Source organism: Bidens hawaiensis, unplaced genomic scaffold (assembly GCF_021521415.1).
Source record: "Bidens hawaiensis isolate Kalapana, Puna unplaced genomic scaffold, B.hawaiensis_p1.1 tig00030808_1, whole genome shotgun sequence".
Classification (NCBI taxonomy): Eukaryota; Viridiplantae; Streptophyta; class Magnoliopsida; order Asterales; family Asteraceae; genus Bidens; species Bidens hawaiensis.
The window spans coordinates 131311-158083 of NW_027495155.1; the positions used below are offsets into that span (position 1 = coordinate 131311).

A 26773-nucleotide genomic window follows, 5' to 3' on the forward strand; every position below is an offset into this window, starting at 1 on the left:
CGAGGGCAGGAACCTGGGAGTTTAATAACTCAACAGTTTCCTTGGTCTTTTTAGCTCCTCTTTATCAGACGCTGCTGCCGCCAAAATTTTTTCTTTCTCCGCCTGCGCAGCATCAAGTGCTTCCTGGCTGGACGCTGCCGTCGCCAAGGCCTCATCTCTATCGGCCTGCGCGGCCGCCAACTCCTTCTTCAGGCGCGCAACCTCGCTCTCGAGTGATGATTTCTCAGTGATACTCTGGACGATAGCTTGGTCACGCGCCTCCGCCTGCTGTTCCAAGACACGCACTCTCCGCGCGTACTTGGCAACTTCGGCCTCCGCCGCCTGCTGCTTCTCCCGCGCAGCTTGGAGCTCATGCCCGCGCTTAATAAAGGCGGTGTTGGCACTTGCTCGGTTTTCGCTGAGCTCCGCCTGGAGTTTCTCAGCTCGTGCGCGAGCATCAGAAAGGTTCCAGGCGGCCACCTTAGCCTCTCGCTGGGCTTCCACAAGAGCATCGCGTACTTTAATAAAATCACGACGAAGCTCCTGGGAGGCAGCAAAGAAAGCCGACCCAGCGAAAATATGGTCATTCAGCAAGTCCGCGCGGGTGCGCTCCTCCTGATACCTCCTTTCAGTAGGAGGCACGGCATGAGCCCAGAAGTCCTCGCATACGCCCATGGATTGGAAGGAACTGTCTTCATTAATATTCCATCTCGGGCGGTAAACGTGGTCACCTCCCTGCAAAACACAAGAAATGTTCTAAGTCATAAAACATACTTATATGGAGGTACGCGCAGCGGAGCAACAAATTAAAACATACCTGCGGGGATGAAGCAGAAAAGTCAGCGCCAGCCCCACCTGAAGTCTGCGCTGCGAAGTCTTGTGGCATCGCAGGGCTGGCACGGTCTCCCAAGGAGTCCTCAGCTTGAGCCCCCTCATCCTCCTCATCTTCTTCAATAGGCCTCTTCTCCTGCGACCTGGAGGGCTCCAAACCAGTTTCGCGGGGAGGGCTGCGTGTAGGAGGAGGCGAGGGAGGTCTCGGCGTCGCCATTTCGGCGCGCAATACGGCTTCCTGCTCCTTTGTAATCCCAATAAGGGGAGACTCAGCACTAGCAGGAGCAGGAGCAGAACCAGCGGCGCCGGCAACGGCGCCAGGAGTGTCACCAGCAACTTGTACGCCAGCTACAACTCCTATGAACAAATCAACAAGGAAAATTGGTTTATGACTGGATCCAAAAGAAAAAATTCAGAAGACAAATGTGCAAAACATACCTTGGCGCAATTCTGTTCGCGCGGCGAACATCGCCATAAAGTTCATTCTACCCTTTTCAGAGGGTAGAACAGGGGACTTCGAAGCAGCCCCCGGCGCAGCCTCAGCACCTTGTGGCGCCTGCGGCTGATCTGCGACCGTCGCCGGTCCTGCAAACATTCAAAGGAGCAAAGGTTTAATAATAATTCAATCAGATGAAGATAAGCAAAGTATACCTGTCGCAGGCGCGGCACTGCTTCTCTCTTCAGCCGCGCGAACGGAAGAGGTGACGCCACCATACCTTAAGTGGACAGGAGGTCTGCCCACTTTCACAGGCAGGGAAGCTAAAGAAACCTTGGTGGTAAACACCTGGGTTTCCTTAGGTCCCTTCGTTTGAGCATGGGGATGAGCGACAGGGGTGTCATCTTTCTTCTGTTTCTTACTGCCCCCTGCGCCAGATTTCCCCTTAGCTTTGCGCTTTAGTAGGGGCGCCTCCTCTTCCTCCTCCTCCTCTTCCGCGAGCTCCAGCTCGTAGTTTTCGAGCGCATCTGCAAATACAAGCAACAGAACTGTTAATAAACTTTGCTATTCTAAAGGAATAAGCATAAGTGCGAAGGCTTACCAGGCGCGTCACTATCAAAGTCAAATTCCAGATCCACTGGGATGAACATGTCATCGAAGCGATCTGGGAAACCAACCTCCCCAGCGCCAAGCGCGACGGAGCCACCCTCCACTTGATCATCATAAGCGGCGTGGATATAATCCTTGGTGACTGCGCAAAAACAAGTCAAGTGATATCAGCAAAAGAATTATGTTCGCGCAGAAAAAGAAATAAAGCAATGAAATAAACTTACACAACCCGTCGACTTGGATAACGGGCTCAAGCGCGCTGTCGGCCCACAGCCTACTCATGCCGACCCCCACCAGCGCCTCCTCGCGAATTTTCTTGGCGGGAGATGGGTCGGCGGACAGTTTCTTAACCCAGGCGCCGGTTGGGTTCTTAATAACATCCGCATCCGCGGGCGCAGAATCGATCGCGCGCATCGTCATGCGGATGGGTATTACACCAGCCCTGATGTAGAAGAACCTCGCAGACCAGTCATGAAGGCTCTTGAATGATACGGTGCTGCACTTAACCTTCTGACTGCGAGGAATAAAGGAGATCCAAGAATCTTGGATCTTGGGCTTGTAAAAAAATTGAAAGCGCCAAGGGGTGGGCTCCTCGCGCTGTGATTTGCACATGAACTCGAAATGAGTCATGCGCACAAGTCCAAACGGATGGACTTGGGATATATGAATCCCGAAAAAACGTAACACCGCGCCTACAAACCTTGTCATCGGAAGACGAAGGTTGCAGTGGGTGAAAAAATGGGTGTACAGTGAAATATAGCCGGCAGGCGGGTCCGCCGCCGTTTGCCCGGCCCCAGGCAACATGCAGCTAAACAGGGCGGGAAAACCCTGTGACGAGATGAGGCTGTCGAGATCGGCCTGCCTCAATTTGCAGGGGATTTCATTCCACCTTTTCGGGGCCTTGGTCTTCCCTACTTCCTCTGATGTGGTCTCAACAACCCTCTTCCCCTTGCCCTTCTGCTTCAATGTCGACATCACCACAGATTTCACACGGCGTCTTCGGGAGGCAATAGAGGTGATGGAGGGGTTAGAGGAGTCTGAACTATCAGACATACAACTGCAGCAGCAGATAATCGAGGATTCGAAACGATGAATACACTCAAATCAGAATATTAAAGGCAGAAATTCGAAAATTTGCAACAATGAAGATGAAGACAGAAAATTTCTTAAGGGCCTGCTTTTATAGGCCCAGGAGAGAGAAATTTGGCAACTGATCGGATTTCACGCGCCCCCACTCGCAGCTGTAAGCCAACGTGGTCGCGGCACGTGTCCTTGACACTGTTTGAGGTGACATGAAAACGTAACGGACCTGCCACGGAGCAGAGACGCGCCCCCACTCGCAGGTGCAAACCAATGCGAGCGCGACACGTGTTCAAGACAGCTGTGCGAGGGGACATGAAAGGCAACTGTAGCACCTCGAGCACACGAAACGTCTGACACGTTTACGGCGCACGTCACCACCAACTAACCACGTGTTTGGACCCTTCGTTTCAACCAAATGGATAGATATTCGCGCAACGATAGAAACAACCAAGAAAACGACAAAACCCCATTAAAAGACCAAATCAGTAAGTCTAATATCTATCTTACCGCGCTCGCGCGAGATAAGACACACATTAGACTAGGGGGGCTTGAAGAGGTATGTACCCGCCTCAACACCGAACGGGGCAGGTCAACCCACAAGATATATACAAGACATTAGAAGTCAAAGATATTATCAAGGTACAAAGCCAAAACTTATGCTCAAGCATCACATGCTTGCACATATCACATATGCTCAAGCATCACATATGCTCACGCATCACATGTGCTCATGCATCACATATGCTCGCGCGTATCACATGCTCACGCATCATATATGCTTATGCATATCACATCGTGCGTGGCGCATCCGCGCGCGGCGCATATCACATGCTCGCGCATCATACATGCCCACCCATGCGCGTGGGGCATCCGCGCGTGACGCGTATTACATGCTTGTGCGTATCACATCTGCGCATGAAATATCTGCGCGTGAGAATAAAGAGAAGACCTCGCGCATCCTCAGGATGGGCGCATATCACACGTGCACATAATCAACCTCGTCCTTATCCAAATCAGGATTGGGGCAACCTTGATTGTGCACGTCAGACAACCTTCCAGAAGGCATCTTTTTAAGGAATAAGGATATGCTGATGTTGACAGCTGCTAAATGAAAGGTGGACAGCTCAGCATGACTCATGGGTTACCACGTGATCATAACCAATGAAAAAGCACCAGGTGTCTCCAGGGACACGTGGCGCAAATCGATTGGAGGAGGCCAACAAAACCCTAATTTGGTCTCATCTCAATCAGTGGAAACCCTAGCACTATAAATACATTATAACGTACACAGTTACAGACACATTGATTCACATTGAAGCATATTCAATCACACAATCATACAGAGTAACATACAGTATTCAGCATTTTAAGCAATACTTCCCAAAATTCCCTTACTCTCACATTATCATCTTCTCCTACATATACTTATTCTCACGCCGGAGGGTTACCCCAAAGAGGACCCCTCCGTCCCTTTCTGAGGGGTAAGTAACGGCGCTGTTCATTTTGTAGGTGGAAGAACACAGATCCAGAAGAACCATCGGTGAAATAGTATAATCACACCCGAGGAAAGTAGATCTGCTACCAGTGAGTAGATCCACGTTTCTTCAGATTTATAGTGGTATCAATTATCTCTATATACATAACATGGTGCTTTTCAAAACACCTTTAAATAACAAGAAAACTATTCTATCAACCACCGTTGTGTCGTTTCATGAATATAACCATATTTTAACCGTCAAAATTATAACCGTTAACTACCACTATCCCAAACCTATATATACCCCCCCAAATCCGACCATTTTCCTCAACCATCTTTCAAGCACATTTAGCAAGGAGTCTGTTAAATTTAATATTTTAGAGTATTTAAACCGTCAAAGATATTAACATGACCGGCGTCGGTAAAAAAAATAGTCACAACAATCGCCATGCAACCGTCGCATCTCTTCGGAACAGCCCTATATATATATATATATATATATATATATATATATATATATATATATATCTTGCATTACGATCGGTGAATCGAATCACCGACGGTAGAAACGAAGCATCACACGCAACAACGCAACAACCGGATATTGATTTGTATTGAAGAACTGCCGCTGCCGTCACTGATATCTGTACATCGGGCCCTAGATATCACGAAACCATGTCATTGATGTTCATCAACCGGTGTAACCTCCGTCTTCGTTACCATCAATGTTTAAACCCTTCAACAGTCGTTCGTGTTCGAGGTTAATCAATCAATTTACAGTTTCGGCAATTCGAGGTTAATCAATCGATTTACAGTTTCGCCGTCGCTACCCGCTGCCGTCGGTTCTAAATTTACAACATTCATTGGAGGATCTTCAAATTAACGGATACCCATTTGAATTTGATGCGTTTCAATAAACCCCTTTTTAAATTTACATTTATTTTTCACATTAAACGGGGAAATTTGTCGGCTTACCATACTCTTTTTTCTCTTACATTACATCCTACTATACTATTAAAACAAATTACTTTGCCGTCACATGGCCCGCCCCTTCCTATTGGATGATTTCATTATTTTCCAAATATAACTCCCACTTCTCTATTTTTCTTACCAATAAAATAAATCAAAAATACTAATATTTAAAATACTTAATTAACATATTTATTGTTACCATCAATCCCTAAAACCCGGTTTCCAATTTTATTTTCTTTCTTCTTCAAGTCAATTCTATTTTCTTCTCCAATTTTCTCTCTTTCATACTAAACCGTTTAAACTAATCAACCAAAGCCTCCATTCAATCGGCCATTATTGGATATCAATCGGATAATGATTTAATTCGGTTCTTCATATAAAATCGCCACCGGATATCAGATTATAAATCGGGCCATCAACGGTAAAACGAACCGTCCGTTAATTGATAATAACGATTGATTTCATTCTTTCTGTTAAACGATTTCAGAAGATCCATGACTATTGATAATCAGATCTTCACATCGATGGTTAGTATTACATTCTTAGGTTAGTATCTTCACATCAATGGTTAGTATTATATTTACATATTAACCTAGATTATTATTTTACATTCTTAGCTTACTATGTTTAATATTTAATTGATATGTTTTCCATGGTTAATGGTTACTGTTTATTTGATTCGAAATTTCAATTGCATTTCAATTACATTATATGTAAAAAAAATTAACCTATATTTTAGATTATTAACCTAGGTTAGTATTTTACATTCTTAGGTTATTATGCTGAATTGTTAATTGATATGTTCCTATGTTTAATGTGTAATGTTTAATGTGTAATTGTTAATTGATATGTTTCTTAATAAATTATGGTATTTCTTAGTATTTTAAATTGTTTAATTTGTAATTGTTTCCAAATTTCATTAACAGTAATTGATTTTTATTAATTCATATCATTACTATAAGTTAACAATTTTTTACGGATTTCAATTTGAATTCAAATTCAACTTAGTTTGTATAATTTTGTAAACATGAATAGGCCATCTTATTTAATTGATTCATATTGATATGTTTCCTATGATTATTTCGGGCAATTATGGTATTTGTTAAATATTCAATCTTTAATGTGTAACTGATTCTAAAAGCATTTATAAGTCATCGTTGGATGTTCTCGACAAGGTATGTAATATGATTTATATACTTATTGCTTGTATATTAACATTAACGATTGATAATGATTTGGGCATCCATCGTTCCGATTTTGTTTCATGTTTTTGGTTAATTGGTAATATCTCGATAGCAAGTTAACAGTTATTATTTTTTCGTTTATAGGTATATGCTAAGAAATGTAATTTGACACTTTTGGAATTTTTTATTTTGAATATCAATTATTTGAATGTTGGTCAATTTCATTTGAGTTTTATTCGGATATTGAATGAATAATTGTTTTATTTCTGGAAATTAATTTTTCTTAAAATGAATGCCAAAATTAAACATTCCTTTTTAATTCTTTATCGAAAAATTAGTGTTAAGTCAAACATTCAGTTACGAATTATATGATAACCGATATCATTAAAAATTTAAATTCTTGCTTAATTATTTGTAATCTATATTTGGTTATTATTTGTAAACTAATTTTTATGATTTAAATCATATTATATAATCCCCCTTAATAAGCAGATTTATTTTAACATATCATCTTCAATTTTTTGTAAACCAATATCATAATCCGTGGTGTTTAATATTTTAAACAATCATTTCATTGTGCAGGAAATATACATATTATTAACAAAGTGGAGGATGCAAATTATCAAAATATTCTTGACATAATGTCCACCTTATATGCAGCTGAAATATTTAATAAATTACGCGTGACAGAGGTATTATTTTAGTTGTTGATAAATCAATCAAGTCAAACTTTTCATATTATCAATTAGTTTCAACATTTATATCCACTTATTGTGTAACATGACATTATACAGGAAATGTATGGTATTCTTATCGACTGGCATACACAGGTTTGCTTTTGAACGTACTACGGATTTAGAGTATTTTTTTCTGAAATATTTAGATGAACATGAAATGAAATATTCAATACATTTTTGTAAGCACAAATCTTCTGTAAATAATTCATTTGGTAAACTTTTATCTTTACCCTTGTGTAATTCTGCATCCCAGTACTTTCCTTTTCAAGAAATTGTATTTATTTTACCAACATGAACAATGAAAACACCACTCTTAAATATAAATGGTATTATGTTTTGATTCAATTTATTAAAATGTGTGATTTTTTTATTCTCTTTTTCAATACTATTTTCCTATTATCAAATGTTAAGGTCTTTCGTTGTCAACTCTCTCACGGTGATCAGTTTTGTTCTGGTGAAGATTATCCTAGAAATGATGGCAGTGTCACGCCTTTAGGTACAACAGGTGACAAACATTTTCTTTGATTCAATATAGTTACTTTTTTTTTAGTTTTATGTTGCTCTATTTGGTTACATAGATAATTAATTATAAATAAAAAAATTTCAACCATCAAGTTATGTGTCCGTCAACGATAAATAACAATTTTCAGTTTTGAGTTCAACTCGTTATAACCTGTTACTACTGTTTTATGCATAAAGTCAACCGCTTGGTTACTATACGTATATAAAGCATATTTGGCCAAAAACAGTTTTCTTAATAGTGATTTTGATATGGGCTTGAAATTATCGTCACTTTACTGATTTAGAACAAAATGATTTGAAATTATGACTTGAGTCTAAAGGGATGTATCGCTTTTGTTGTTGTTTTCATGGTTGTTTATTCTATGAGTATTTTATTTATTTTGCCTTTTTATATGCTATATGCTTGATTTGTTTAATTTAATCCATTGTATAAACCATAATTTGACATTAGAATAGGAAATCGAAACCCTAATGGTGTAGAATTTTGAATTTCATGTTTGTTTTGAATTGTAGTTTGACCACAAGAATTTAATGCCAATACTGGAAGTAACTTCTTTCCAATTTCATTAGTTTGATCATATAAATCATGCTTTGAATTATGATAACTTGGGTGTTCTTAAGTTAATCCAGTTGGTGGAGTTGAATATGATCATAATTATAGGTTATTATATATGGCCTAGATGATTGGTTTGAACTATGAATGAAGATCAAGGTAAAATTTGATCTTTTTTAGTTACTGTTTGTGTTAAAGATTTTGAACTCTTTATTGTTTTAACATGTAGATTACTACTGCTCTGATTGTAAGTTTGTGACTTGCTTGACGATGCACTTGATGATTAAGAATCTGATAATCAGTGGGCTCCCTCTAAAGGCTCCTCATCTAAGGCATTTTATAGTTTCAGTAAGTTTCTTTGTTTAAATTTTTTCAATATCATGACATTGTTTTACTATCTAATAAGGATTGATCCATATCCTGCAATCATATTTTAATTAAGTAATGAGTAACACTTTGGTGATTTAACCAGGAAATTGGTGACAAAGTGGGCCAGTAGGGCAACAAATTAGAATTGTTCGGGTCCATTAGAACATACATATTTTATTTGTGTTTTTTATTTAAATTTATAAATATATGATGTTTTTGTTTATAATCCAAAGAAGAAAATACTTGTCATTATGACATTAAAATGTCCGGGCACGGGTATAAAGTAAAATGAAGATTCAATGTTTATTGGTTCCTACCTAGACTTAAAACTGATAATACTTTTTTGTGTGAAGCATAATGTTCTAATTCTAACTCAGTAGATATGATAAGATATGATAATAAAGTATGTAATAAGTGTTTTTGTAATTTGTTTCTATTAACTAATTATTATTATTAGAGTATTTTTAAATTTACTACTAATGTTAATAGGTGTAGAACCTGGTGAGGTTATGGGTTCGATAATGATGATGATGATGATGAACAGATGGTGATGCCAACATGTTTGATTGATGGTGGTTTAGAGGTCTCGCACAACACTTGATTTAGTCTTCCAACCAAAAGCGAGCGTTCTTCAATTGCAGTCGTTAGGCAAGAACTCAAACATGAGTGAAAGTAAGTGAAACTCACATGTCACACATGTATCCTGCTCACCAATGTTCAATATATCCGATTGAAATGCTAGATTTATAAGTATGAGTTTACTTTAAACAGTTTATTGGGGCAGGGGTACTTTTTGTAAATCCATGGAATGTTACATAGGTAGCGTTTTGAAGGTATATTATTGGTTTTTCTGTTGTATGTTATTGGTTTATTGATTCTTGATTACATGTTAAAAGTTTATTATTTAGGTCTAATTAAGGTTTTATTCCATTATCAAATATTATTTATGTTGATTGATTCTTTAGCTTATTTGTTTATTGATTATTGATATTGAAAAGTTTATTATTTAAACTGATTCACGTCTATTGAAAGCTTCCTAAAAGTTTATTATTTATTGACTAAAGGATATATGCTTGGGTTTTACAAATTTTTATTTTATTTTCTATAGGCATGATGCAAGATTTTAGTTCAGTATTGCAATTGTTGATGCCAACATTAGATCTATGTTGACTCATATTTAATGCAACTGGTTCACAATAAGTTTAGAAAATTACTATAAACGATAGTATAAATCTTAAATCGATGCCAATTTACTTAGCTTTTTAAATTTATGGGTTGGATCTAAATGCTTTGCTTTATTAATTTATGGTTTGGATCTTTAGGATTTGCCAATCGCTTCAGTTTATATATTAGCGTTTGCAATATGTTACTAATATACAATATTGCAACTGACCTGTTTGGAGACCCGTCCGAGGAACCAGATACGGGTTATGGCCCAGTGGCAGATAGTGGCAGATTCTGGATGAGCAACACGTGAAGACCTGAACATTTTTTTTCAGTTTAGTTCAATTTCATATTTAAGTTTCAAAACTATCGTTAATTGTGGGATTTATCTTTATCTTTTGTTAGAGATTTGTCTCTTGGTTGGGCTTCAAAAACCTCATAGATTTATCCTTTTTGTTGGTTGATTATTATTGACGAATTGTTATTTGAAGTTTATCGTTCTCTCGTGTTCTTTCCGTTTCATTATCTTACCCGAATCGTATCATTATTATTGCCATAACTTTGTATCCCTCCAATTTAATATAAATACTAAAACAAAAAATTTAAGTAAAAAAATTGTTCTTACAAATACATGTACAATCCAGTCAAATATATAGCATACGTGTTTAATTGACGATTTTTATATTTCCGTCCGTGTACTACGCGGGTCTACCTTACACGTGTAGTATGCATGTTTTTAATTTAGAATATTGACTAGAAGAATGTTACGTGCAACGAAATTAGACTTCAAGTAATTCAAAAAAAATATGTCGTTTGAAATTATATGTGTGTATTTAACGATTTCTATATTTCCACCCGTGTCGTACACGGGTCAATAACCTAATTATCATAATAATGAAATAGTTTTGTTGTACCAATATCATTTCCATAGTGGTCCGTTGTTTAATAATTGCACATTCCAAATTTGATGTAGACGACATTTGTAGTCACACAAAAATTGCACCGCTGCAACGCGCGAACAATGCTAGTATCTAACATTTACAATTGTGTGAACAGTCATTAACTTGGACTGGTTTACTTGCCCGTTATGCCATGTGACATGTGGTGGTTGCTTGCTTATTTTTATTTCTTTCTTTGATTTTACTTTTATGTGCATACATATTTTGTATGAAAGTGAAATACTTATGAAATTAACCTACCGGTCACTACTGATAGCGCGCGTCTTCTACCGCAAGAACAGTCATATATGTTGGTGGTCTTTGATTAGAAAATGTTATGCAATGTGGTTGGTTAGATACTTGATCTATGGAGTTTCTTAAAGCATCCACGTACAACAACAAAGCTGCACAAACCGTCACATCATATTCCAGACATTTTTCAAAAACCTCACACTTATTCTACAACAACAAATCTCTACAAATCCAATAAAAATATTATTATATATGCATGAGAGAGAAAGAGAGGTTTGTATCAGCTCCACGTCCACCAAGAGAAATTTGGCATCAAAAGTTCATTCATTTGCCACATCATTTGGACCTAGCCTAATGTAGATCCTATTAGCTAGGCATCAGAATTCAAATCCATTTTATCACACTTTTTTTTTGTTGGTTTTCCGTTTTTTTAACTTCCTACTATTTTTTTTTTTTACCAACCTTTTTTTTTAATTTGTGGTTTCTTACGCTTCGTTCCCTTAATATCTTAAAATTCTGCGCAGGTGTGATAGCTGTCATTATATGTTTTTGTATTCACGTTTAAGACTTTTGTTATTTAATGTTTCAAGCATATGCTAATTTTAGTATGCAGTTACATATAATTTATCTTTTATAATAACGTTACAAATCTAATATCCACATTGAATCAACATTTCGAAATATAGTACAACCAAAATTCACGACTAGGTATGCCGAAAAAATTAATATACCTGCTGTCACACCCCGAAAACCTTAATTTATACAGCAGAAGACTTTGACTAAGTCATTCGGGTGGTGACAGACGTCGTCTCAGCCAATCACATTTAAGTATACATTCAAAACGAAGGTTGAACTTTATTTGACCATCAGAGTTATTACACGATTTTTATTCAAATTATAAGTTCAACATAAAGTCGACATTTTTCATTCCAACACACGTCACTATTTTCCCGCACTCTTCGTGAAGCTTCCATACTTCATTTAATTACCTGAAAAACATATTAAAATATCGATCAACCCAATGTATTGGTGAGTTTCCCTTTATAATAAAATAGTCTATATATATATATATGAATCAAAAACAACATCGATATAATGATCTTCTGTCATTATATCTGATATCAATTCGTGTGTAATCGTCACTACACCCCGAATTATACCCAAAATATCCAGTGTATAATGGTCTACCGCCATTATATCACCAATCCGTGTGTGTAATGATCTACCGTCATTACATCACAAAACAATAGGCATTTCATTTCTTAAACAAATTGAGCTGTTGTAGACGAGCAAAGAATACAACATTGCGTATGACATCTCAGTTGATAACTCGAAACATACCATACTCAAAATATACCCACTTTTAACCCAACGCGAATGGAAGTGGGGGGGGGGGGGCGTCACCCCGATAGATCTACCCATATTTCTGTGCCCTTACGAATTCGGTTAACAGTTATTTAGCCAACTAGACTCATCCCGCATTATACACCAATTTGTAAAATAAAACGCCTTTTAAAGAAAAACATTAACGAAAATAATATGTAATAAAGAATATGCTTCCCCCCCAAAACACATTTAAATATCGTTTCGAAAACATTTCCAGTTAAAAATCGAGGGGGGGTTCGATATAGAAACTCACTGTCTTGTAGCCTTTCCGAAAATCCAGTGTCCTATATTAGAACACGTTTTGTTAATAAAAACTTGATTTTAGTTTTTATACAAAACTTCTTTTTATTTTATAAGTCTTATTCTAGTATTCACATAATCACATAAGCACATAAACACATAAGCTAGTACACATAGTTCGGTTTTCTGTTAGCTATTAATTTATTAAATTAATTAATAAACAATTAAATTATAAGAAAATAACTTTAGATTCAGTTGCTGGAATTTTTCAAGAAAATATTAATCTTTTATCTTTCACAAAACTTGACGGTTTCGTCGGTTTTGTCGGTTTTATGCTTAAAATGCGTTGTTTCGGTTTCTCGTTTAAAATTTAACTTATAGGTTATGGAAAATACTTGTTGCATAGATATTAGTCAAGTTTTACAAGTTTACTTTTGTAAATATATTATTTTTATTTTTGTTAATATTTTCTTAAAATAGCAACTTTTTAACGTTTTCGTGTCGGTTTTCGCGACACGAACCGTTTAGGACTAATTATTATCATCTTGTCCTTTTCTCATGTATTAACTTATGTTATACATGGGTATTTTAACACTTTAGGGGCTGTTATAAAACAGTCCCTAATAGTTGTGTCGGTTTTGCTTAAAAAGCCGATTTTTCGACCGTTTAAGTTATCGACGAGTCAAATAAATTACACAAGTCTATATTAATCATACTATGAACTAAACACACATATAATAACATATAATTTACCATAAATAGCAGTTTTGACTATATATGTTCATAAGATACTTTAATCGAGTTTTTCGGTTCCTGGTTCGTATTTTATATTACCTTAACAATGTTACTAGTTAAGCTTGTTATTTTTATATGAACAAATATCATATTAATACCTAAATGCCCAAGTTCAAATCATATCATTTATGTATAAGTTCAAGTAGTTCATTAACCAATCAGATCATGAATTTCCTAAGTGTTTAACTAATAAAGTTTCCTATTTTGGTAAGTTGTTTGCTAATTCAATTATTGTGTTAGCTAATCAATCCTTTAATCATGCATCCTATCTTAGTTTCAAGTTGCCATTAATCGCATATTGATCACATTCATTACAAGTGTTCACATCAAAATCCAAATTTCAACTTTTCTTAAATTAAAGTTTCCTTATTTAGTAATTTTAACAATCTTTGTTAATATCCAAGTTCCAACTATTAATTCTAGCATATAACATCTCTTACTTTCAATTAAGTTATTCCATATCACTTTTGATTCATCGATCCATCCAAAATCCATAATTAATCCAAAACCCAAAAATCACCAAATTTCAATTATGAACAAACTCTTGTTTTGTTTATCTCTAACAACAATTTCTCAATTATCCATGTCCATATTATCAATCCTTTTTATCAATAACTAACCAAAAATTCTTCCTAACATCAAACTCAAACATCAATTTCATCCATGATTATCAAATATTCAACAATGTTTCTAATCAATCTTAACAACTAAAGTATGAACTTCAAGATGAATGTATGTATGTATGTATGTATAAGTGGGTTTAATCCATCCTCTTACACACACATACATACATACGGCTCACATACACACACATCAATATCCATAATTTCAAACTTTCAAGTTCAATCTCAATCTCAAGAACACCTAATCTAACCAAATTAACCATAAAAATTAACTTATAAACATGACTTACTTGTGTTCTTGAGGATCTAAGAATGAAAATGAGTATGAGATAGGTGTGAGTGTGATGATACTTCTTCCTAATCTTCCTCCCATCTTGTTTGATCTTTCTTGTTTCTTGATTAAATCTCCATAATTTTTTATTATTGATTGTGTGTGTTTATGTATGTGTGTTTGTGATTTGAATTTGTGTGTGAAGAGAGTGTGTGTGTGTGAGTCATATATATAGAGAGAAAGAAGGAGTGTGTAGAGTTGTGAGTGTGTTAGTAGAGTTAGAGGTGGAGGAGTGGGGTTGGTACAACACAACACCTTCTAGAAGGTGTTAATGATTGGTGTGGTGATTTGGTGATCGGGGATTGGAGAATGAAGGAGGTGGTTTTGATGAGGTGTTAAGGGGTGGGGCCCCACCAAAGGGGAAAGGGTGGGAAAAATGTGGGCTTTTAAACAATAATCTTAAGTTTCCGTTTTAACGTCTAACGAATTTTAGCTGATCAAACGAATTCCGTTTCTAATAATTTTTGTCAGACTTTGAACGAAATTGGATTCTCGATAATACAAGCCTAAGAAATTAATTTTTGGAAATAGTTGACGTTGGGTCCTTACCGGGTCGTCCATCGACACTCGGTTACTTATTTTGCAATTTTTGCGATTCGAGTCTTCTAAAATTAAGTTTATATATTGTCTCGACTACTTTAATAAGTATTTTAACTTTTCGAGATTATTTAGCCTCTTTAAGGATTTATTTACTCTTTGACTCGTTACCCGAGGTTATTCCACGTCAGACTCGTTACGTGACGATTTTTGCACTTTTTGTTGACCTTGAAACGTCTAGATCACTAATAAAGGAGATTTTTTTTCATAATGATGTAATTTTATTGCTAATCGAGATTATATTAGTCGCGGTTTAGGCTAATTTTTAGCCGGGTGTCACACCTGCTGCTAGCACGGGCATAGAATGCTGGTTTATATTAATTAAAAACAATGCTTGTGACATATTAAATTTAAAAGAATAATTCACAACTATATACGTCGCAAATGTATATTTCTAATTTATAAAACATCATATTATGAAGTTATAAACGAAAAACAAAGAATAAGCCTAAATCGGAAACTTGTATACCTATGATTTGCTAAATAAAAAAAAAGAAAGAAAAAAAGACATGAAAAAGTCCAGAGTCTAAATGGTGGGTTTAATTAAAGTGGATCGATATTTTTTTGTAATTTTAAGAGGGGTTAATACGTAGCTTTGAAAAACTTGTAATGTGTGCGTGCTTAGGGGGTGTTTTGGATTGCTTATTTAAGCTACTTTTTAACTTAATAACTTTTTAGAATGAGAGAAATGGGGTTTTCGTTCTTGCGGTTTGACCAAATATGTTGTTTTAGTTTAATAGTTTTAAATTTGCGGTTTTCGTTCAATTGTTTTGTTTTCACTTGCAATTAAAACCGACCAAACAAACCCCGTTAACTTTGGTCATTAAACCCATCAACTTCCCCTCACGTGAGGGGTATTTTGTCTTTTTTCTCCCCAAATAAACTCATCTCTAATTTCCAAATGCCTTTTTAATCTTCGTCGTTCATTCTTTCGTCTTCTACAAACCCTACAAGAACAAACGAGGATTACGATTCATCTCTGGTGGCTTCGATAATGGCACATTTGGTAGATAAATGGGCCAAACGATTACACAACCAATTAAGAACAAAATTTCCCCTCGTGTGAGGGGCACACATCAGTTTAACGATTAGAGTTAACGGGGTTAGTGGGCCGAGTTTAATTGTGAGTGAAAACAAAACTATTGGAGGAAAACCGTAAAGTTGAAATTATTGGACTAAAACCACACATTTGGTCAAGCCACGAGGACATAAACCACAGTTCTCGCTTTCTAAAAAAGGTTTATAAGCTAATAATATGTTTTGTAATTTATTATAAGTACACTGTGAGTCATAAGTTAATAAGTCAGGATTCTAACTTATTAACTTTTAACAAAAAAATATAATCCCAAACACCTCCCTAGTTAAAGCAGCTGGTATGTTTTTGTAATTTTTAGAATGACTAAAATGTAACTTTGAAGACCTTGCATTGAATTAAATGTCTATAACCAACATGAGTTGGGCCGGTTGTATTGGGCTTTCTCCTGGGTGCTTCGGGCTTTGGACTTACAGCTCGGGTTCGTCTAGTGACTCTAGTCTAGTCTACCTTATCTCATCAAATTTCTTGGTAATTGACTACGAAAATAAGAATTCATTCAACAAATGGACTAAACTAAAAAAAATTGTAAAGATAAGACCAAAACATATCCCATATTTGAATTTCATACGGAGAATGGAATACGAATCTCACTTTCATATTAGATTGTAAAACTTTATCACATAACTCGTTTAATACTCTTGATATTTGTCGGATAATTACCGTCATATACATTTAATGCAATTTAATGCAAGGTAACGGAATTGAATAAGAATTCAACAAATAAATGTAAACTAAAAAAGTTGTAAAGATAAGACCAAAATATATCTTCCATATTTGAATTTCAAACAAAAGATGGAATGCGAATCTCATTCTCATATCCGACTGTAAAACTTTGTCCCATAGCTCGCTCAATACTTTTGATATTTGTCGGGCAATTACCCATCATACATTTACTCTTGATATTTGTCGGGTAATTATCCATTGTATATTTAATGCAAAGATATCGAAATTGTAATATGCCCTCTTATAAAATGGTTTTCATAATAACCCGAAAACTCAAATCGGGTTTTCCCCCTTTTTATAATAAGCCCTCAGTCACTCACTCCAAAACCCTTAAATTAATTTCATCACAACAATTCAATTCAAGCAATTGATGCTGATAATTGCAGGATGATTAACATCAATTCACAACAGTTGAACTACTTGGTCTACCGTTATCTTCACGAATCAGGTCTCTTCTTACTTCAATTTCATTCTTTTATCGTTTTATTATTTGGGGGTTTTTGCAAAGTTGGGTTTTTTATGTGCTTGTGGTTTGGTAATTCACTGAATTAACCAAATTTATGATATTTTAACTGGGTTTGCTTCTAATTCAGGGTGCAACAAGCATTATATGATCTACGGAGCTTGAATTATGATATAATAATGGTTATGAACTTATGATAATGTGATTTTCCATTAAGAATGGTCTGATGTTTCAACTTTGATTAAAAATTGAATTTTGGGTAATTTTGTGTATGAATTATGATTCAAATTTCCAGTTTTCACCTAATGTTTTCGGTGGAGAAAAGATTGTATTTGTAGTAATTTTAGGCGTATGATGTAATTGCCTGGCATTCTTTAAAGATTTAGGTTTTACTCGAGGCGATATTCATGAACACAAATCATTTTCCTCAGAACTTTCATTAAGGATAGATATTGTTTGTTGTAAGGGATTGTGAGCACCGCCTCCGCTACCTGTCACAACCGAAACATATAGAGCGAATGAACCCTTGTTTCTCTAATTTTGACTTGTTAGATAACCTGTATGACCCGCTTGTTTTACCAGGCTTAATTTTATTTAACCTAGTTAGATTTTAGGGGTGTGAACAAACGGAACCAAGCCTGAGCTTGTTTAAGCTCTAGCTTGACTCGCTTAACTTTCTAGATCTAGAGCTTTGAGCTCCGCTCGTTTTCAACTCTATTTCTAAAGCTTGAGCTCGGCTCTTGAATAGTTTTTCAAGCTCAATCTCAGCTTACGGGGCTCGGATCGTTTATTATTTATTAATTAATTTACGTACATGTATAATTGTTTGTTAAATGTATTTATAGCTATAATTTTTATATATAACATAATATATATAATTTAGCTATTGTATGATAAATTTTGTACATAATATTGGTTATTATACAAATATATATTCAATACATTAAATAAAAGTTATAAGTAATAGGCATGCTTAAGCTCGGGAGCCAGCTTGGGCATGATAAGTGAAGTTCGGACCTGGGATTGTTTATTAAACAAGCTTAGTCTTAGGCTTGGGGTTGGGATCGTTTATTATACAAATTTATTTCAGGCTTTTGTTTGGGCTCGTTGATTAAACAAGCTTATTTTTAGGCTCGGGTTTGGGCTTGTTTATTAAACAAATTTATTTTTAGGCTTGGGTTTGGGCTCGTTTATTTAAAAAGCTTATTTTTAGGCTCGGATTTGGGCTCGCTTATTAAACAAGCTTATTTATAGGCTCGGGTTTGGGCTCGTTTATTAAACAAGCGTATTTTTAGGCTTGTTTATTAAAGAAGCTTATTCTTAGGCTTGGCCTTGCACTCGTTGATTAAACAAGCTTATTTTTAGGCTCGAACTCAGGACGAGCTTGTTTAAGTTTAAGACTTTAAGCTATGTTCGATTTGAGCTTTTAGTGACTGAATTTCGAGTGGCTCACAAGCGGCTTGCTCCTTTATATCCTTACTAGTTACTACAGTTATTGGAATTATTAAATTAAACTTCTTTGGTTGTTTCAGGTTTCACACATACCGCTTTCACATTGGGTTATGAGGCAGCACTGAATAAAAGTACAATAGATGGAAATTTAGTTCCACCGGGTGCTCTCGTTACATTTGTGCAGAAAGGAATTCAATATCTTGAGCTTGAAGCAAACCTAACATGTGTAAGCACCTGCACTATTTTTATAACTTTAATTGAATGTAATCTTAGTCCAGTAAACGAGCCAAACGTTCAGTGAACCGTGCGCTGGGGGGTGTGTGGAAGTTTAGTTATGCTCGTTTAACTAATAAACGAGCAAACATGAACAAATTGTTTTGTTCATTTAATTAAACGAATGAAGATGAACACGTGTCTTGTTTTATTTATTTTTGTTATTGAACGTGCGTTTATTTTAATTCGTTTATGTTCATTTATGCTCGTTAGTTTATGTTCGTTTATATATTCGTTAAATTTTTAGGCGCATAACAGTTTAGTCTAGTGTTTTTTTATTTTTTAGGACCATTATACTGTTGTTCACGATTATTTTTAATCGGTGTTAAACTCAGTTATGTTTGTTCATCTATATTCAATTATGTTCGTTTGTTTACGTTCATTTATACAATTAACGAAAGAACATAAACGAACACATCCATTTTTTTAACGAATGAACACAAACAACAAAACCCATATGTTTTATTGTCGTGTTTGATCTTTTGTTCAGTTCAAGTTAAAATGAACAATCATGAACATGCCCCGTTCGGTTTAAGTTCAGTTCGTGTAAAGACCTATGTGATCTTACATGTAACATGTTATCTAAGAATATTTGACTATTGGATTTGTTGGGTCTTCAGAATGAATCAGATATTGATGAAGATTTCTCTTTCATACAACCGATCGATCTTATTACTAAAAGCGTTTATGAACTACAACAAATGATAAACGAGAAGAAACAAAATATTCAAAAAGCTAAAAACAAAGGCAGCAGGGAGCGGGAGCAAGAACAGTCTAGAGAAAAAGATAAAGAAGCTTCTAGAGAGGAGGAGAAAGAACATTCTAGAGAGAGAGAGAAGGAAATCGAACAAGAACATGTTAGAGAAAGAGAAAAGGAACGGCGTGTTAGAGAAAGAGAGAAGAAAATGGAAATTGAAATTCATCAAGAAAAGGAAAAAGAAAAACATATGCGGGACCGAGAACGTGAATTGGAGAGAGAGAAAGAGAAAGTAGAGAGAGAGAAAGATAAGGCTAGACAAAAGGAAAAAGAAAAGAAAAGCCAGGATCTTGATGGTGCCCCGCTTGAGGATAGAATGCAAGTCAGACAAGAAGAAAACGTGACCTCGGCAGGTAATAACTTTGACTGTGTTGACTTTTTTATTATGCATGCTTCATGATGATGCTTATATACAAAGCCCTCTTTGACAATACGGGGGATCTCAAGAGCCCTGCGCGAGTATAAAAAAATGGGCCCCTATATATAGGACCTCGCGAGCCCTGTGCGAGAAGAAAATACATTTTTTTTATTTGGTTTGAACTTTGAAATTTAGTTATGGGCTTTTGTTTTAAAAAAGCTATATATAAAATATATAAAAAATCTTCACATAAACAAAAAATATACATAAATATAGATATACTCTATAATATGGGCCACCAACTATTGAATTTTTTTTTTTTAGTGAGAATAAAAAATGAAAGAGCTGGGTTTCAAACAGAGAAAAGTGAATGAGTTGGGTTTCAAACCTGGGTTCGACCAAATTGCAAAGAGTGTGGCTAACCATCTGAGCTACATGAGATTTTTAGTCTAGTTGCATTTGTATATAATTTATGTATGTATACAAGGAACCATTTTTTAAATGGGCCTTGTGCGGTGACATAACCCGTACATGCTATTAGCCGGACCGGCTTATATAGTTAGCTAGCTATAAATGGTGGCAAATTGCATAAAAAGTAGTAACTTTGACCATGTTGACTTCTTTTATGGCTTGAAGCTGACGTGGCTCTTTAGATTCAATAACTTATATGATTACCTTTTGAAAAATCACACAATAGTTTGTTAGTTTGTTACACCTTTATGCAATTTACTTTATATTATACCCAACATCTTTATTGTTACTTATTTATATGTTTCTTGACATATGAAATAGAACCAGATCCAATGGAAATTGACAACAATTCAATATCTTCTCTTATTCCTAACTCGGATGTGACGGTTTTAGAAGGACATACTTCTGAGGTCTGTAAATCCCTAGTCTCTAAAACTTAGTTTACCGACTTTTATATATATATATTTGTTATAAAACTTAAGTATTTACAGTCTTTAAATAGTAGTAAAATTGACTATTTTAGCCATTTCTTGCAGGTTTTTGTATGCGCATGGAGTCCAGCTGGCTCTCTTTTGGCATCCGGGTGTGTGCATTATATTTTGAAAAAAAAATTATAGGCTTGTAAACGAACGTGAACGGAGCATATTCGCGTTCGTCTGTTTTAATTTAACTGAATAAGTGACTAATTATGAACAACTAAACGAACAGGGTTTTCTTGTTCGTGTTCGTTTGTTAAGAAAATGAACATGGCCATGTTTGTTTATGTTCGTGCATTACTAGTATAAATGAACGGTTCATGAACATAGACGAACAAACATAACTGAACATAGATGAACAAACATAACTGAGCTAAAATTAGTTAAAACTTAAAAGTAAAGTACGTGTTGGGCCTAAAAGTTATTAAAACTATACTAAGCTGTAACGTGCCAGCAAATTTATATGAATATATTAACAAACATAGAAAAACGAAAAACAAACGTAAATTAATGAAGGTAAACGAATTTAAATAAATGAACAAAAGCTTGTGTTCATGTTCGTTCGTTTATTAAATAAACAATAAACGATCTTCGCGCCGAACGGTTCACGACCTGTTTTATTAAAGCGATACTAAGTTGTAATGGTCCAAAATTTTAGATGAATATATTAACGAACGTAAAGAACGAACTTAGAGAAGCATAACCTAACGAATTTACTACCGAGTGGTTCATGAGTTGTTCACTGAACGTATCTTTATAGGGCTACTAAGTTCTAATGGTCAAAAAATATTAAATGAATATATTGGCGAACATAAAAGAACGAACTTAGACAAACGTAAACTAACGAACATAAATGAACGTAAACGAATTTAAGTAAACGAACTTTCACAAACACAGCTGAACCAAAGAGACATGTGTTCATGTACGCTCATTTAACTAATGCTTTTTTTTTGTGTTCGTTTGTTTATTATAACGTACTTCCCGCAAACTATGTATGTGTTTCTTTTTTTTGTTTTTTAGATCAGGAGATTCGACAGCTAGAATCTGGACCGTTGGTGATGGACTATGTAGCTCACATCCACAAAACGGGCCCTTAAACGTTGCGGTTTTAAAGCATTACAAAGGTCGAACAAATGATAAGAGTAAAGATGTAACAACACTGGACTGGAATGTGAGTTCTAGAATATTCTACATACTTCTACAATTGTCTATCCTTTTTTTATAATCCACTCCCTATTTTATGTAGAGTGAGGGTACACTTCTTGCAACAGGTTCGTATGATGGTCAAGCAAGAATCTGGAGTAAAGATGGTGAGTTTTTTTTTTCTTTTATAATTTAAAGAGAAAAAGAGGATTTTTGCTTTATTGGTTATTTAATTATATACATTGGTTATATTTAGGTGAGCTTGTAAGTACATTAACAAAACATAAAGGGCCAATATTTTCTTTGAAATGGAACAAGAAAGGAGATTATCTTTTAAGTGGTAGTGTGGACAAAACTGCAATTGTTTGGGATATTAAGACCGGAGAATGGAAGCAACAGTTTGAATTTCATGCAGGTGCGTTTATATGTGTTTTAATAATTTGGGATAATTTCTATATATGATCCTCAAAACCTTATATAATGTAGTCTTTATCCAAAAAAAATCGTAATATTAAATATGCCAATTTTTAAAGGTTTGACATTTATACATTTTCATTAAAATTTGCAGTAGGATATGAGTAGAGAAGGGTATAGTGGTCATATTATAAATTGTATTGAATTGAAATGGGTAAATATGAAATTTTAAGTATTTTGAATGGGCATATTTGATATCCCCTCAGTATTTGGTAAAATATCATATTTACCCAACAAAAAATCATAATATCTAATATACCTATTACCAAACTAATGACATTTTTACCCTTTCGTTAAAACTCACATTACAATACGAGAGTTTGGAGTGCCGGGAGTGAGAGTAGGGCCATATGAATATATTATAAATTATGTTTATTGAAATAGGAAAATGTGAAGATCGAAGTATATTATAAATTGGTAGATTTGATATTAATTTGCAAAGGTGTATATAATATTGGCTCTAATAATTTTTAAACTTAATTTCTATGTGTGTGATATAAAATTTCTTGTATCATTGCAGCACCTACTCTTGATGTTGATTGGCGTAATAATGTCTCGTTTGCAACATGTTCGACTGACAACATGATTTACGTGTGTAAAGTTGGAGATAATCGGCCCATAAAAACTTTTGCAGGGCATCGGGTATATATATATATTTTTTTATTAACTTTCTTGCAAAAATATCTCAACACTTTTTTATATTTGAAATTTGTATGCATCCAGGGTGAAGTTAATGCAATCAAATGGGATCCTACTGGTACACTTTTGGCTTCATGTTCAGATGATTCAACTGCAAAGGTGATTGTTTATATTTTAAACAGATTTGTCTGAAATTTTAATTAATTACTTACAGTAATTAATTCAACTATGGTTATAGATATGGAGTTTGAGGCAGGATACATACCTGCATGATTTAAAGGAACATACAAAGGTACACCGACACACCATAGCTAAATACTTTTTCTATATATTGTAATCATTTTTTAGTTTTATGTGATTTTTAACATTCTGATATTAATTTGCAGGAAATATATACCATCAGATGGAGCCCCACAGGTCCCGGAACTAACAATCCTAACCAGCCTTTAGTGTTAGCAAGGTAAATAATAACTATGCCTCTTTCAAATGTTTATACCATTTGTTTGCTTCTTACATATATTAAGTTTTAAAATGTTTATTTTTTAACAGTGCATCATTTGATTCTACAATAAAGATATGGGATGTGGAAACAGGAAGGCTTCTTCACAACTTAGTTGCCCATGGGTACATTGCTTTATATTAATATTATAGCTTTTTCATCATTCCCACATATTCTAGCTGCACTTGCACATGTACCCAGTTATTGTTTTTATGTTCGCGACACCAGCTGCCATGTCATCATTTTGACGCATTTTGGGTACGGGGGCTCGGCTCGTTTACAAGCCAGTTCGATCTGGTTCGGCTCGTTTATCTTAACGAGCTGAAATGCTGATCTCGAGCTCGGCTCGTAGGAAGCTCGGATCAGCTCATTTATTAAAATAAGTTGTATTTTTTACACATTGATATATAAAAACAAATAAAAACTATTTTTTTGAACATACACACATAAAGTAGAAATTATAATTTATATATCTTTGTGTGCATGCGTGTGTTAATTTAAACGAGAGAGCTTGACCCAAAAAAGTTTGCTGCCCTTTTTAAAAACGCAAACACAAGTACTCTCTGGTAATGTGATATATGTAAACGAGTAATTTTGTAATGCCTTTTTTATATTTTGAATGAAGGGATCCGGTATATTCTGTTGCATTTAGCCCGAATGGGGAGTATTTGGCAAGTGGGTCATTGGATAAATGCATGCACATTTGGTCTGTGAAAGAAGCCAAGGTAGTGAAAACATATATGGGAAGTGGTGGGATCTTTGAAGTTTGTTGGAACAAAGAAGGTGATAAGATCGGGGCGTGCTTTTCAAATAATGTAGTTATTGTCTTGGACTTCCGAATGTAATCGTTTTTCATTATTTTGTGGAGACTTTGTGTATCATGAGAACATTTGTTTAGTTGCAGGAAATTTGGTATAATTTAGAAACCTTAACATCTATTTTGTTTGGTATAAAGTCTCTTGGCAGAAAGTTGCATTTTCATAGGTGTTTTTGGTGCCATGGGTTTTAATAATTTGGTTTTTATTTGGGAATTAGATTTATATAGATGTGCATGTTTTGTTGGAATAGGGTTAATTGAGATATTGATATAATCATGGTTGTAGAATTCGCGCATAGGCGCCGATAACCGATTACTCAATGAGCAATCCTCATTTAGACCGAGTACTCGGCGAGTCATCCCCGACTAAGGTTGAGTACTCAGAACTTGAGTTGGCAGTGCCTTGCGATTTTTACAACCATAAGTATAATTGAAAGCTGAGCAGAATGCATGTTCTCTTTGACCAAGGGGTGGGCTCTTTCATTACTAAACCTTATGTTTAAGTGGCATGATCCTTTTGTATGTAATCTTTTGAAAAATGACATCTTAATACAGTATGTTATGGCTTGTGAATGTAAAACATAATCTTTAATAACATCAACTGCATATTATTATAGCACAAAATAGGCATCACAGTCTAAGATTGATGTTGACCTTTATGTACAAAAACGACGTCGCTAGCCTTTACAGAGTGGTAATACTTCATATTTTCCTTAGAACAGCGATGAAATGGTCGTCATTAGATAAAACAAACTCCCAATCATACCACTAAGTTGTGTTATCATGATAATTTATAGTAGGGGCCTCATGTATATCCATGGATTTTATATTCCATGATGAACAAAAAAGTGTCACCTCCTAGCTTGATGGCCGTGGTTCCGTCGATTCCGAGGTTAATCTTGACAGGTGTTGCTTGATGACTGGGTGAGCACATATAAAAGTTGGGTAAGAGAGAAAAGGCTAGGGACCGACGGTGTTACCATGGACATTCCTGGAATTTTTACTTCTCATGGACATTTCTTTGACTACTCAACCAAGAATGGACATTTATGGGATTTTAAAGAATGTTAGTTCATCCATATTCATTGTATACTCAAAAGCGGATTTTTAGTATATATTCCATTCCTTGAGCCTAACTCAACTCATGATAGCCCTACTTCAACTATGGAGTTTGTTTTGGGTTAAGGAAGAGTTCCATTAAAGGAAATATATAGGGATTCTTCATTTTATCAAGCTATGTTTTTTTTAATACTTTGTAGGCATTGCTATTGATGGAGTGTGCTAGAAACACTCCTTCATGTAATTTGGGATCAAGTTTGGTAAGGTGATCTTTCACATTTAAATAAAGGATGTGCTACCAAAATGTCATTTGGGTGACCTTTTACCTTTGAAAGAGTTCATACTAAGGATTGCTCATATTAGAACTCTATTCAAGATTTATCTACCACATTACACCAAACTTATGAAGGAGATTTCCTTCATCTAATATTGTATGACTCGTATAATGTTTTGTTCTTTCCTCAACAACCCCACTACATCAAGGTATGCAAGATTGTGATGAGTTGAAAGATTACAAGACATTCTATACTTGTCATATTATGCGTTGGATTACATTTAATTATCAAATTCTAGCTTGTTTAACCCAAATGGAGCCTATCTTTCCATTTCCACTTATGTAACAGAGTTACAACTTACAATATATAGAGGGCTCATGGGATCTTGATGCAAATGATGTTAAAACTCTAAAAACTATGTGATATTGTTTATTGTATGAAATTGTTTTCATTTTATAAATTTAGTGATCAAGATAATGCTTCTCAAGACTTTTCTAGGGATTTTGTCAATGGGAAAATATGTGGGATGATCTAGTGTGATCTTGCAAGAGAAAAACAAGCAAAAATCAAATAATTGTTAAATTGGTGGGTTGAAAGAATTATTTTACTTAAGCATGCGTAGTCCATATTTTAATTTGTAGGCAATATGATAGAATTGTATTTTAATGGTGCAGGGGAAATAAAGATTTGGACTATAGGCTGCAGGGTCTAAATTTCGGA

The 26773-nt window shown here is 35.1% G+C and overlaps 1 protein-coding gene across 1 annotated transcript; it reads left to right on the forward strand.

The window, feature by feature from the left end:
• Window positions 1–17073: 17073 nt before the first annotated feature.
• LOC143581100 (WD40 repeat-containing protein HOS15-like) lies at window positions 17074–24837 on the forward strand. The gene is made up of 14 exons (XM_077063964.1): window positions 17074–17345; window positions 18893–19038; window positions 19706–20195; window positions 20993–21081; window positions 21208–21254; window positions 22168–22318; window positions 22394–22457; window positions 22547–22705; window positions 23285–23406; window positions 23488–23562; window positions 23642–23695; window positions 23790–23863; window positions 23953–24027; window positions 24528–24837. Exons 1-14 carry the CDS (start codon window positions 17285–17287, stop codon window positions 24745–24747), a joined length of 1827 nt encoding a protein of 608 aa, XP_076920079.1. The 5' UTR covers window positions 17074–17284; the 3' UTR covers window positions 24748–24837.
• Window positions 24838–26773: the final 1936 nt, after the last annotated feature.